Below are 13,976 nucleotides of genomic sequence, written 5' to 3'. Positions count from 1 at the left end.
GTGCAGTGAAGGCCCTGCTGCCCGTTCTATTTGGTTCTGCTCCCAGACACCCACTGTCTCCTCCTGAAACCCCTGGGGTGGGGGGTCCCATAGTCTAAGAACCAAGTCAGACTTCTTCACCTGGCCCGGATCCCACATGTCCCCCTCCCCCGGCCTCCCCCACCCTGCCTTGGCTCTTTCAGTGCTTTCTGCCTGGCGTGCTGTCTGCGAAGGTCTCCGCAGCCCTGGGCTGTGCCCGAGCTGGGCCCCTCCCCCGCCAGGCACTCAGGGCACTTGGATGCTTTCAGCTGTGACACAGATGCAAACTCCAGTCCACTAGGAGCCCGGACTTTGAAGGGCTCTCATGCCATGACCCCGTATACCAGGGGCGCACATCGCAGCTCCGTGACCCTGCGACGGAGCCCGCCCGGGGAGGCTGGTGTGGTTAGGAACACGGAGTTCTGTCAGACAGGCATTCAAAGCACTGGTCGCCCTTCACCGAACAAACCTGCTTTGGCGCCTGCTTTGGCCCCGCCAGGCCGCGTGTCATTGACCGTCAGTGTTTTATTTGACGGAGGAGGAAACTGAGGCACAGAGGGAGGGCCTAAGTGGCCTGCACAGGGACCCTCAGCGAGGAAAGGGCAGAGCCAGGGGCAAACACTGGGATTCCCAGCTGGCGACACGTCCTGTAGCTGCCGCCCTGCCTGGGGGCCAGGTCCTGGGCTTCTGGGAGGAAAGACCCTGGCCTCCTGATTCGGGGCACCCACCCGGCCGGGCCTGGGGTTGAGGATGGATGGAAGTCCCTTGCACCACCCCCCACCCCACGGCCTGGGAGGTGACCAGAGATTCGATGCTGAACAAGTAAAACCCTGTTTACCGGCAGCAGCAACTGCTTTCGCTTTCGCCTTTCACCCAATCCGGGTCTGCAGGCAGTCGATCCCAGGCTCTGTGGTGCTCCGGAACCCGCTGGAGGGCCTGCTTGTGGTCTCCGAGGGGGAGGGCAAGGGCGTGTCCGGGGGATGTTGGCGAGGGGCTGCAAGGAGCCCAGGGAGCCCTGGTGGGGAGCTCCCGGTCCCCACAAAAGTCAGTGGGCGGCCCCCAGTCCACGCCCCTCCCTGTGCCACGTTCCTGGGCCTAAAACCAGAACCAGGCCACGGGCTTGCGAGATGCTGCGCACTGCTGAGTGCAAAGTGCCAGTATACAGCAGGTGCCCAATGGATGTTGGCTGTGCCCATGGTGAGAGCCTTCCTCCCCCCTGCCTGCGTTCTGCTGCCCACTGCCCCAGAGTCCAGGCGCCTCAGTGGCTGTGCGGCCCACCTTCCCCAGGGCTGGGGAGGGGCTCTCCGGGCGCCTGACTCTGTCCCTTTGGCTCTGGTCAGTGGATTTGGCCTCTACCTTTTTCTCCTCCTGGTTCAGGAGACACTCACAAAGAGCTGAGGGGAGTTGAGGGTCCCCAGGGCGGCCCTTGTGGCCGGGCCTGCAGGTGGCGCCTGGGCTTCCAGGGGCCGCCTCTGGGACGGGGCCACGTGGACAGAAGGTGGGGGGACCGTCCGTGAGACATGGGCTTGGCACCAGGTGAGGCTTGGGGAGAAGAGCTAGGGGGTTCTGGACCCTCCTAGGAGGTGAAGAGGGTTCTTGAAATTACCCCACGGGGACCCTGTTGACCCCCACCCACTTCTGCCCAGACAGCGGGGCTGGAACTTTCTCATTCGCAACGTGAGATTCCACCCCTTTCTTCTCTCCTGCGTGTGGGAGTGGGGACAGCCGGGGGCAGACATGGTGAGCGCTGGAGGGCGGGGCCCCCACGGTAGGAGAAAGGACCCCCAGGACACCAGGATGCCCCCCTAACACATGGGACAGCGGCTGCAGAGACAAAATGCAGCAAGCACTCCTGCCTGGCCAGAGGGGGGCTTACGACCCCGGCCCACCTCCATCTTCTGGGTCACCCCCAACCTCGGGGCCAGGAACTCAAGGGGCTAGTCCCCAGTGGCTGGGGGACAGACACTTCCCACCGCCAACCTCAGCTCCCCGTTTCCTCACTTCCCCCGGGAGCAGCAGGGGCCGGCGGCTGTCATGGTCACGGGCCTCATGGCAAGCACTGAGACCGGGGCCAGGCAGTGGGCCTCTCTGTTATTAGCTAATGTCATTTGGCGTTGAAGTTTGAGGCAAGGATGGTTTTTAAGCCCCTGTTTATTTTGTGACTGAGCTTGGTCTTGGGAGACAGATATATTTCCAAGGGCCACTTCTGACACATTTACTGGTGGAGCTAATTAAAAAGCCCGACCTGGTCTTGGCGGGGGCGTTGTCGCCATGTTTAATTACACCTCCAGAAATCACAGCCTCTGATGGGAAATTGCTGGAGAAGTGGCAGCTTCTGGTGGGGTGGGGGTGGGGTGGATCCCAGACCCCCCAGGGGGAGCGGCCCTTCCCCATGCAGCAGCGAGGTCCCCACGCCCGGCCAGGCTGTTGCTCTGAGTGAGGACCCAGTGGGCCTCCAGGCCTGGCCCTGAGGGGCTTGTGGGGTCAGGCCCCAGGGTGGGGGTCTGGGGGAGAAGGTGGGTGGAGGAGGGAAAAGCCGCTGGTCCCGGGGAGCTGGAGTCTGAGGCAGCCCCACCCCTCATGGGGCCTGTGAAGGTGTATCGCTGGGGGGGGGGTGTCCTGGGTGCCTCAGTGCTCATCCCTGGGTGGTCAGGTGCGCACCCTCAGTGACCGGGTGCTGAGGGCCCTGGGGGGATGGACCCCTGGCGGCTTGGACCGCTGGCCTACTGCCATCCAGGCAGCTGAGGGCGTCACCAGCTGTGTGCCTTTCCAACGGCTGCCCTACTGTGGGCTGGACCCTCACGGCTAGGTCGCCACCCCCAGGACACAGGAAGGGTAGGTGGGAACCCTCCTCTGCTTCCAGAGGGAGGTCGAGGCCAAGGTAGGAGTGGTGGTAGGGTCGGACACAAATGACGGGGACCTGCCCCCCTGCCCTAAAGGGGCAAGTGACTCCAACAACTCCCCCCTCCCCCCGGAGCCCTCCCAACATCCGACTCAACTTGGCTTCTTGGAAAAGGCTATTCTTGGGTCTGCCCAACAGGTGCCGAGCGTGGAGCTCGAGTCTGCGCTGATGTCAGCCTCCCAAAGTGTCCTGGTCCGGCGCCGAGCCTGCCTCCACCCCTGGTTGGACAGGTGCCCCCTGGGCCTGCTGAGGGCCGGCTTCGTCCTGGCCCGGCTCTGTGGGGAGGGCTCCAGGCTGCAGCTGGCAGCCTGCGTCCTGATGTTCAGGCCTCCTCCAGGACTAGAGAGGGCCTGAGAGCCTAACGTGGGGATGGATATCACCTCCTCCAGGAAGCCTTCCTTGTCTCCACCTCATCCTGTTACCATGTCATTGCTGGTTCAAAGCCAGGCTCTCTGGGGGAGGCCTGGGCTGTGTCTGAGCTGGTGTTTGGGTCGAATTCTATGCCAGGCCCCATGCTAGACCCCTTCTCCAAGGGCTGGCATGGTGACTACCCAATTCACAGAGGAGAGTCCAAGACCCCGAGAGGCTGGGTGCCTCGTCCCAGCACCCAGGAGAGCAGGCGCTCGGTGGAGGTTTAGCAAATATCTCCTGAATGAGTGAATGAATGTGCACCCACCTCTATCCCTATGACAGGAGCACAGAGGACCCCTTTGCACCTGCGAACTCCTGGTTTCCAGGGAGGGGCCCAGGGTCCAAGGGGCAAAGCTCACAGCCTGGGGCCGTCCCTGTGCCCACACCTTTGGTTCTGAGGGCCAGAACCCATCCCAGAGCTGTGCCGGGACACCTCCCCCATATTGTCCCCAGCCCCTTTCTCTGTCTCCCCTCCTCCGTCCTGACACCCCCTCCCCCATCCTGCGTCCCAGCCCCCGCCAGGAAAGGAGCCCTTGGCTGGTACAGTGGCCGTGTCTCGATAGTGAAAGCCCAGGGAAAGAACCAGAACGGAGGCCAGGGTGGAGGCAGAGGGTCATGATGGACAGAAGGAAATTTCTATTTTTTGGCATTCAGCTGCCTGCGCAGTGACGTAATCAGAAGGTTTTACTGACCGGGCAATAAAACAGCTCACAGCCGCGGACGCACGGTGCTTTAGCAGAGCTGGCCGCGGGCCTCACGGCCTTGGCCAAGGTCACTCCTGGGGCTCAGAGAGGCTGTCTCAGGGCTGGTGGCCCCCAGAGGCTGAGCCCCAAACACAGGCAGGCCCAGGGGATGTGGGGCTGCAGCCAGTCCCGGACAGAGTCAATGCAGACCCACCCCCCGGCTGCCGAGAGCCTCCCTCCCACACACCCCGGCTCCTGGGGGCTGGTCCTGCCCACCACCTCTGGCTCCGCCAGTGGTGCCCATCAGGCAGTGACCCAGGCACCGTCAGCTGGTTGCCAGTCTCTCCTCCTCAAATCCAGGGGAGGTTAGCTTAGTGGGGGACGGGGTGTTGCAAGGGTGAGGGTTTTTGTTGAGTGGAGAGGCGGTGGGACCGGGCGAGCTGCACAGGCTTCAAGGACAGGGTTGTGAGGCCAGTGAGCACTGGAGTGGGGGACGGGGGTCCTTGCGCCCGCCCTTGGATGGAACCACCAGCAGCTGTGGTCCCCGTGCAGGGGCAGGATCTCACTGCTGCCCAGAGCAAGCAGAAGCAGACGTGCATCACCCAGGATCTCAGTGAAAAAGCCATGGTCATGCGACTCACCGAGTTTCCGAGCTCAGGGTCCCTGAGACCACTGGAGTGGGGCACGAGCTCAGCATCCTTCTCCACCCACAGGAGCCCAGCAGCACAGGGAGAGGGCAGGGGGTGGCAGAGGGGCATTAATGCCCAGGCTGTGTGTCCGTTTTCCATGCTGTGTGACAAACCACCACACATTGAGTGGCGTGAAAGGCCACTCATGTATCACCTTGGTTTCTGTGGCTCAGAAGTCCGACACAGCGTGGCTGGCTCCTCTGCTCAGGATCTCCCTGGGCTGAAATCAAGTGTGGCTGGGGCTGGGTTCCATCTGAGGCTTGTTCCAGTTATCAGCAGGATTCAGTTCCTTGTGGTTGTAGGACTGAGGTCCCAGTTGTCTGGCTATGGGCCGGGGGCCCCTCGTAGGTCCTTGCTGCGTGGCGCTCAAAGATAGGTTACAACCTGGTTGTTGGCTTCCTTCCTTGAGACCAGCTGGATGGAGTCTTTCTGTTTTTCCTTTCAATGGTCTCACCCGATTAGGCCAGGCCCACCTAGCAGATCTCTCCTATTGATTAGCTTGCTGTCGATTCATCAGTGCCTTGATCTCTGGAGTGATTTCCTAGAAACTTTCTTGGCCTTGCTTCACTCAAGGTGAGGGGACGATAAGGTGTGCGCTCAAGGGGGCAGGGGATCTGCTTCCCACAAGTTTGGTGCAAAAGAAGGAGAGGAATCTGAGCCCGGCGTTTCCTGGGAGGGATGGCTGTCCGGGGAGACACCCAAGACCCTGCGCTGATGGGGATGGAAGAGCCCCAGAGGCCACCCTAGGGGACCTCTCGGGCTTTGCTGCCTTCTGAGCCCAGAAGAGGTTCCCTGTGATGCTGGATTCTCAGCCCAAGTTAGCGGAAGAGCTTTCTGGCGGGAACCATCACCTGGAGCTGGCAAGCCCCCTGGATCCGGGGGCGTGTGTCTCAGGCCTGCGCTGCCTCTTCAAGATACTTGAGGACTCAGATTCAATAATTTATCAGGTCACATAATAAATTCAAGGAATATCTCCAAGGTTTTGAGAACCCGAATTTGACTTCCTCCAGAGTTTTACGATCAGGCAAAGCCATCCATCAGGACTGAGCAGAGATCCATTTGTTAAATGGGACAGCTCCCTTCAGGGCAGGCTAGTTCTCAATGTCCACAAACCCGCTATCAGGAAAATCTGTGTTGTCAAGAAGGCAAACGTCCTCCAGGGATCCCAGAGTGTGGCCACCCCCAGGCTTGGGGCTTCTGCTGCTGGCTGCTTAGAAACTCGGGGCAGAGGCAAGTGGGTGGCCCTAGGGGAAGGGAGGGGAGGGTTCCACTGACAAAAGCCCGGGCCAGATGTGGCTGGCCCACAGTGTGGTCAGCATGTCCACATCTGCCAGGTCCTCTCCTAGGGGACCCAGCAGGGGGAGCCCTGACCATGGGAGGTGTGGGGGGTTGCCTTAGGCTGGGCGCTGGGCCATCTGCCCCAGAGACATGGAGGATTAGATCGTGAAGCAACAGCAGGGTCCTCACCTCCCAATAAGACCGGCCCGTGGGGCCAGGAGGTGCCCACTGCCTTCCCCAAAGTTAGCTAGAAGCAGAGGTAGGAGCTGGGCCTGGAGGGAGTAGGCACAGGGCAGTCTCTCAGCAGGCAAACAAAGACCCGGCACAGCCACCATCACCATCACTACCACCATCATCATCACACCATCATCATAGCATCATCACCATCGCTATTGCCATCATCGCCATCATTACCGTCATCATCATCATCATCACGACCATCACCTTCATCATCACCATCATTGTCACCACAACTATCACTGCCATCACTGTCATTGTCACCATCACCATCACCATCATCACCATCACCACCACCATCACCATCGCTATTGCCATCATCGCCATCATCACGACCATCACCTTCATCATCACCATCATTGTCACCGTAACTGTCACCGCCATCACTGTCATTGTCACCATCACCAGAGGACCATTGTCATCACCATCATCACCACCATCACCATCGCTATCGCCATCATTACCGTCATCATCATCATCACCACCATCACCTTCATCATCACCATAGCCGTCACCATCACTGTCACCATCACTGTCACCAGCACCATCACTGACACTGTCACCATCACCTTTATCATCACCATCCCCGTCATCCCCATCACCGTGTTGCTGTGCGTCCACTGCCATCACCTCTCTTCGAGGAGGGGAAGGCGTTTCTGGGGCAGCAAGCCCCCCCCTCCCGCAAGCATTTAAGGGAAGCATCCAGCTACCAGCATGGAAGGCCAGACCATATGACCTCCAGCCAGTCCCAGAACCAATCCTGGCGCCTCCTTCCAGCATTGAGGGCCAGGGGCGCCTCCTTATGCTCATTGGGGTTGCTGGATCCCCTCAAGATCGGCACCGTCACAACCTGGCAAAGCCTTGGAGCTAAGACCCCCTGGGGGTGTGGGAGCGAGGCTGCGGGGAGGTGAGGCTGGAAAGCGGGCTCCCAGTAGGGGCAGGAATTGCATGCGGTGTCCCCGTGGGTGGCTGGCACACCTTCCCTGTGGCTGTGGGGGCCCGGCCACCCTCTCGGAGGACACCAGCCCCTCCGCACGGCATTTCCCCACCACGCTGTGACATTTATAAATGTTACATGCAGGGAACCAGAAAACCCATCCCAATTTAAACGAGAGCCCAGCGAGCACCTGCGTGGGCCCCTGAGAGGAGCCGTCCTGGCGGCGACGCTTTCATCAGCTCCGCCACGGGACTCCGCGCGGCAGCCTGAGCTTTGGCAGCTGTCCAGTTCCTTACTCCAAATGAGTTTGGCACTTTTTTTTTTTAAAGCACCTTTATAACAATCTCAGAATGAATATTTATAGGGCAAGAATGAGGGAACCAGCTAATTGTGGCTGAGATCCTGTTGGATCAACACCCCTCAGCTCCCGGAGGACAGCGTGCGAGAGAGAGAAAGCTGCGCCCTTCATCCGGGGGCTCCCGGCCGTGGAGGAGCTCAGAGAGAACCCTACCCAGCAGGTGGCAGCCTGCTACAGCTGGTCAAGGCCCATCGGGGGTTCTGGGGGCGCTCTCAGGAAAGGCGCTTTATGTCTTCTCCTGCAGCCTGCCCTGGGACCCGAGGGACCTGCCTGCACACGGCGATGGCCAGGAGGCAGGGCCCCTGCACCCCGCGGGCACCCATCAGGGACGACTTGAATTGTGCCACCTGGGAGGCCAGGGGTCCACCACGGAAAGGAACGGTTCTCGGAGGCTGCCCCCTCCACCCCTTCCGCTGAGCCCCAGCAAGGGGAGAGGAGGAGGAACAGGTGACCCGCAGGCACCACCCCCTGCGTGTGCCAGAGCGGGGCGGGAAGGGGTGGGTGGGCAGGGAGCATCCAGGCATCAGACACATTCCACACGACGTCGCTGGAACCCGTGCGCGGGACGGGGAGGCTCCTCCCCTGGACGGAGACGGCTTCCCCTTTCCAACAACATCGGGGCCTGACGGGCCTGAAGCTAAGTGGTCTTTGGACATTTCGACCTTTAGGTCTGTGGTTCTGTCTACTCTCTGAGTCTCAAGGATTAGAAAGCTAGTTCTCCTTTAGTGCAGAGTGGGGAGCTCTGTGCGGCTCAGAAGGAAAGGAAGGGCTGAAGCCTGGTGAGAAGGGCTAGACCAAGGGCTTCCAGCTGATTCTTCTCCGTGTGTCCCTCAGAGCCAGGCCGTCTTCCTAGGTGCCCAGCAGAGCGGGGCTGCTGGGGTGCGGGCAGCCAGCCCACGGAGTTCGGACCCCAACCCAGCTTGCTGTTGGGGTCGGTGACAATGCACCCGGTCATCTTGGCTTCTTCCCGGCTCAAGGTGCCCGCAGCAGCTGAGCTGGCCCTCTACCAGGGCCCTCCTGCCCATGGCCGGCTGCCATGTCCCTCAGCCCCCTGGCCACCAAGGCCACGTCCATCCTACTCTGGCTGTCCCCACACTCCTGGGAGAGTGGCCAGGGCCCTGCCAGTCCTCCATGCCCTCAGGGGTGTCTGAAGAGTGTCTGGGACCACAAGTAATGACCACGATGGGGTGGGGCCCACAGCAGGGGACGGGTGTCTATGGGGGGTGGAGGGGCACCCTCTGGGGGGGCGGGCAGTCCTCCCTCTCTGCTGGGTGACACGGCCTGTGGGTGGAGATGTGACCCTCCGTATTAGAGTGTGTTCTGATGGCTTCACCCCTTGCAGGAGCCAGGAGAGATTTCTACTGTGGGTACGTTTTCACATTTAAGGCAAAATTTCTTAAAACGCAGCCAGAAATGGCCCCAAGCCTCCATTTCCCCCGCCCAGTCTCCAGGTGCACGTGGCCAGAAGCTTCGTGCTCCCTGGAAATGGGAGTCTGTCTCTCGATCCAGAGAGAACTTCCACGGGGCTGCCTGGGCACGTCTGTGGGGAGGGGCAAGGCTCGGGGGGCAGGCGCAGAGGGACCCCCACTCCAGCTGAGGGTCCTTTGCTTCCGAGAGGAGTCCATGCAAGTCCTCCACAGTGGGGAGGCTTCAGGACGTGGCACAGCCCTTGTGACCCCAGCACACACACCGCGGGGGCAGAGAAGGGGGAGACCGGGGCGGAAGACGTCAGAGCGTTGACCCCACAGGATCTGAGCCTCAGAGCCCCAGGGGAGGGGACCAGCCTGGACCCCCAGCACCCCTCTCGCCCCGGAGCATCGTGGGGCAGGTCCGAGGCCACCCTGGAGGAGCCGTCCTGGGAGGCCCCGTGGGCCTCATGGGCCAGGCCCCCGCAGCGGACCACGTCTCTGTGACGGTGAAGCTGCCACCATTCTGGATGGGCCGTCTCTGGAAACAAATTGCTCTTCGCTGACACCACGGCAATGGAATAGAACTTTCTTTGCAAGCCGTCAGGGAGGGTTTCCCGCTGCCGTTAAGGCAATGCGTGCCCATTTGTTTTGCTGTGTGTGCACATGCGTGTGCATGTGTGCCTGTGTGCACAGGCATGTGTGCCTGCTGGAGCGCTGAGGCCTGGCCCAGCCCAGGGACCCTGTGCTCTTTAATGTGGGCCTGGCCAGCATGGAGGGGCCGGTCCATGGGAAGGTGCTGGAAGCTGGGCGGGCTGTCCCCTGGGCGCCTCACCTCCCTCCAGAGCTGGCTGAGCCCTTCCCGGGCCACGCCTGCTTCTGGCCCATGCTGACCAGTCACCCTCCCAGCCCAGTGGGCTTCCTGACCCACAGCAGCTGGCCCTGGCCTCCTGGAGCACACATGGGCATCTGCCTCCAGCTTGCCCACCCCCGGTGCGGGTTCCATCCTCATCCAGGCCTGGGAGGGTCTCCTGGACAGAAGGATGCAGGGGGATGGGCTTCTTGCGGCCACACCTTTAGTAATTAAAACAATACGCATTGATTCTTTCATGGGGGGTTGTTGGGAGAGGAGAAGTTGGGGTCACATCAGTGGCTCTGCTGTCGTGTCGTGCAGGGACCCAGGGGAGCAGGAGCTCAGCCCTCGAAGCCCGAGGGCCGTGCCCAGGGTGTGGGGGTCAGTGGGGAGACGGGGCGCGGCAGACCCCGAGCCCCACGTATCTTTGCTGTGTTTTTATTGAGGGGAAAATCACCTGACAAAAACACAGCCACTTTAAAGTGAACAGCTCACTGGCATTTAGCACATTCGGCGTTGAGCAGGCACCACCTCTGTCATTCTGGAACATTCTAACCCCCCTCCCCGTCCCCGAGGAGGCCAGCCTCCAGGAAGGGGCCAGTCTGCATCCCCTCCCGCGGACCGGGAAGCCCTGCCTGCGCGGTCTGCTCCGGACAACTCGTGTGCGAGGCGTCGTAGTGCCCGGGGCCTTGGGCTGGCTTTTCGCGTCTTCTTGCTGCTTCCGCGAGGCAGCCCACGTCACAGCTCCGTTTCCTCTCTGTGGTCAGGTTGGTCCGTAGACGGGCGACGGGGTGGTCTCCGCCCTCAGCCCCGGTGCTCAGGGGCACCGTGAGTGTGTGAGTCCTTGTTCGGTTTCTTCAGGCTCCTGCCTGGCGTGGGGTCTGGGTTTGCTGGTGTCGCTGTGGGAGGAGCTGCAGACCATTGTCCCCAGCCACTGCGTCCGAGGTTGGCGCCCGAGGTTCCAATTTCACAACATCTTCGCCAACACTCGTTGTTTTCCGGTTTGGGGCTTTTGTGTTTTTAACAGCTGTCCTGGTGGGTGTGAGATGGCTTCTCACGGCGGTTTTGGACTGCCCTTCCCGACGACCAGCAACACAGAGCATCTTCTCACGGGGCACTGGCCATCGTGTGTCTTCTCTGGGAGATGTCTGTCCAAGTCCCCGGCCCATTGTCATGGCGGGTGAGCTGGGCTTGTCTGAACAGAGACATGTGTCGGCCATGGTCTGAAAGTACAATCACATTTTTAAAAAAACCTAGGTTTTGTTTTATTCAAAGATTCATGGAAGAGCAAAGTGACCAGGAGCCGGCTCTTGTCGTCAGCACAGCACTGGGGAGAGGGGCACCCAGGCAGGGGTGAGGGGAGCCCCCATATCTGACTGTGGCCTGACCCTCTGAGGGCACTGGCCCTACCTTGCCCCTGCCCCCTCCAAACAAGACCCCAGCCTCACCCCAACCCCCAAGCTGAACACACATTAACATGGTTCTATCCATGCCCCCCCCCCACGTGCCACCCACGGCCCCAGCAGTCTCACGGTCGATCCATCCATTGACCCAGTGATTGAATGATTGACTCACTCATTCATTCCTTCAGTAGATCCTCTGTGTGGTGAGGATGGGAGGGTGGGGGATAGAATAATCCTGTGTGGGGGCCTTTCCTGAACTAACACCACAGCGTCAGCCCCCCACCCCGGAGGCCTCCATCAGCACCTACGGGCGACGGCCCCACTTGACAGATAGGGAAGCCGAGGCTCCGAGAGTCAGGGAGTTGCCTGTCCCTCACCCCGACGGGTCAGTTGGTGGGGCGCTGCTGAGGGCTGCAGCCCTCTCTCTTCTGGCTGGAAGATGCGGCAGGAGGCACGTGAGGGCTGCCCCCCCACCGGGCCCGCGCCCCCAGGGATGGCGCTCCAGGAAAAGCTCTCAGTCAGAAGCCACTGCTCCCGGGGGCGCTCCTGGCTCCATTACTGTCCTCGAGCTTCCAGGAAACCGCTGAGCTCCAGTGACCGCTCCGCCCTCCACTCAGCTCGAGGGGCGAGAGGCCCCGTAGCCCAGAAACCACACTGCTTCCCCCCATCCGTGTGCCAGAGGCCCCTCACCAGGGGCTGCTCCCTACCCCCAGGCTGACTCCTGGGACCCCTCTGGGATCTGCCACAGCCCCTGAGCAGGAAAGCCCTTCCTCATGCCCCTGGGCCTCCCACTGCAGCAAGGGCATCTGCTGGGCACTCCCGTTAGGGCGGAGCCCCCCGCCCCCCAGCCTCTCCCCTGCAACACGCCCCTCTCGCTCCCAGGAGAAGCACCCTATCTTCTGGGGGTCCACTCTCCTGACTTCCATCCTTCTCAGTAGCCGCCTCTGCTCCGTTGGCAGGGCTGGTGGGCAGACTCTCCGGGGCCGGCCAGAGCCCCAGGGCCTCCCCCCCACCCCCGCATCATGGCCCCGTGGGTCCAAGCCACGGCCGTAGTGGCCTGGGGTTCCTAACGGCCCAGCCAGCTCTCCCCTCACCCCGGCAGCCTCCTGCCAGAGGGGCCCCACCATCGGCTGACCTGCTCGTCCTTGCTGTCGTGCCGTGGCCTCCTGGCTGTCTCTGGCCCGGCCAGGCCCGGGTGCTCCTCTGGGCTTCCCCCCGCCCCCCCCAAGCCTGCCCTGACCTCTGACCTACGCCACCAGCCAGGCCCCGCTCCTCCATTCCCCGACCACTCCTTCCGCAGCTCTTCCCCACACAGCGTCAGGAGCACGGCTTCTCTGATTCTGCACCCCTCTTCCCCGCGTCCCGCACGGTGGCAGCTGCCCAGACGTGGCTACGGACACTAAAATTATCAAATCAAATCCAAGGTTCAGGTCTGCAGTCACACCCGTTACGAACCCTCAGCAGCCACACGCTCCAGGTGGCCCTGTTGGTGAGACGCATTTGCACACGCCGGACCTTCCCCCAGCTGTGGCGTGGCCTGAGTCCGCGGCCCCGGCAGGCGTGGGACAGCTCCCCATGTCCCTATTGGTGAATGGATGAGGGAGGCGGGCATTCGGGGCATCACATCACTGGCCACCTTTCTGGGGACGCCTGGGAGGAAGGCCTGAGGGGGGTCTTGGCCACTTTCCCCGTCTCTCCGACACTTGGTGGTCTCACTGGGGCAGGGTTCCATGAGCATCCAAGGCAGGGGACACTGGGTCTGTCTTCACTGTCCTGGCAAGGGGCTCTGGAGGACAGCAGAGGCCTGGGCAGCGGCCACACAGGCAGCCACTGCCCAGCACTGCCCCCGCCCTGGGACCTTGGGTGAGTCTGCTCCCTCCGAGCCGCTCCTCCTCACAGACTGGGGATGGTAGGAGGCCCACCTCTTAGCGATGCTTTAAAGATCAACCCATCATCCACACAGAAGCTTCTGGAATACCTGGAAATGCTGGTGTTGTGGATAAATGTCATCTGGCTTTGTCCTTGAGGCCCTGGGGACCCCCGAGGAATGGCCACCCAACCAGCCCTTCTCCCCGGAAGAGGCAGCCCCAGGCCCCCACCCTCGTCTGTGAGTGCTGGGCTGCCGTTATGAGGGTGATTATCATGTGATTTATGGCAGGGCCTGCTCCACACTCTCTCCCCCGCCCTCACCGCCTTGGAGCACCCTTGACAGGAGCTACCCTCGGGGACAGGCCCCGTGCCCACCGCCCGACCCCAACCACCTGCGGGCCCAGCCAAGTGTCCCCAGCTGCCCTGACCTCCTTGCCCAAGCTCTGGACGCCCTCCTCTCCCCACCCCCTGCCCACAGAGGGGACGGGCCAGTGCAGACCCCACGTCTCGGTCAGGGGCCAAGTGTCTGTCTGGTTTTGGGAAAGCTCTTGGACCACACAGCTTGAAACCTCACTGGGTCCCCACCTCCCTTGGGTGAACCCAGGACCCCTCAGCTGGGCCAGTGGGCGTTCCCACATCCACCTTCCAGACACCCAGACCCTCCCGGGAGTGCGGGACCCGCACACTGCTGCCCGGTCTCCTGGGCCCACATGGCCCCTGCTGGCTGGTCATTCCATTCCTCCCTTCACCTGGGCCTACGTGGGATCCGCAAAGACCCTCCCCATGGCACCCTGTATCCCAAGGCTGGGATCCTGCAGCTCTGGGCTGGGGGTGTCGTGAGGGGACTGGGCACGTGGGAGCCTGCTCGAAGAGCCATAGACACCCCTTCCCCACACCTGTCGCCGGGCCAGGCCTGTGAGGCACGGGAGGTG

At 61.8% G+C, this 13,976-nt stretch overlaps 1 protein-coding gene across 1 annotated transcript in view; it reads right to left on the bottom strand.

The window, feature by feature from the left end:
* Positions 1-4,159: 4,159 nt before the first annotated feature.
* LOC123790653 (uncharacterized) overlaps positions 4,160-13,976 on the bottom strand; it is an 11,965-nt gene continuing 2,148 nt past the window's right edge. The window contains exon 2 of the mRNA XM_087853442.1: positions 4,160-10,995. Within this exon, the coding sequence (XP_087709568.1) occupies positions 6,351-7,028 (678 nt within the window). The 5' untranslated portion in view covers positions 7,029-10,995 and the 3' untranslated portion in view covers positions 4,160-6,350. The remainder of the gene's footprint in view (positions 10,996-13,976) is intronic.

The sequence above is a fragment of the Ursus americanus genome, chromosome 22 (genome assembly GCF_024610735.1).
Source record: "Ursus americanus isolate L20-20 chromosome 22, mUrsAme1.1.p, whole genome shotgun sequence".
In the NCBI taxonomy this organism is placed as follows: Eukaryota; Metazoa; Chordata; class Mammalia; order Carnivora; family Ursidae; genus Ursus; species Ursus americanus.
The sequence above is the reverse complement of the archived record's forward strand: the minus strand, read 5'-3'. Positions and strand labels throughout refer to the sequence as shown.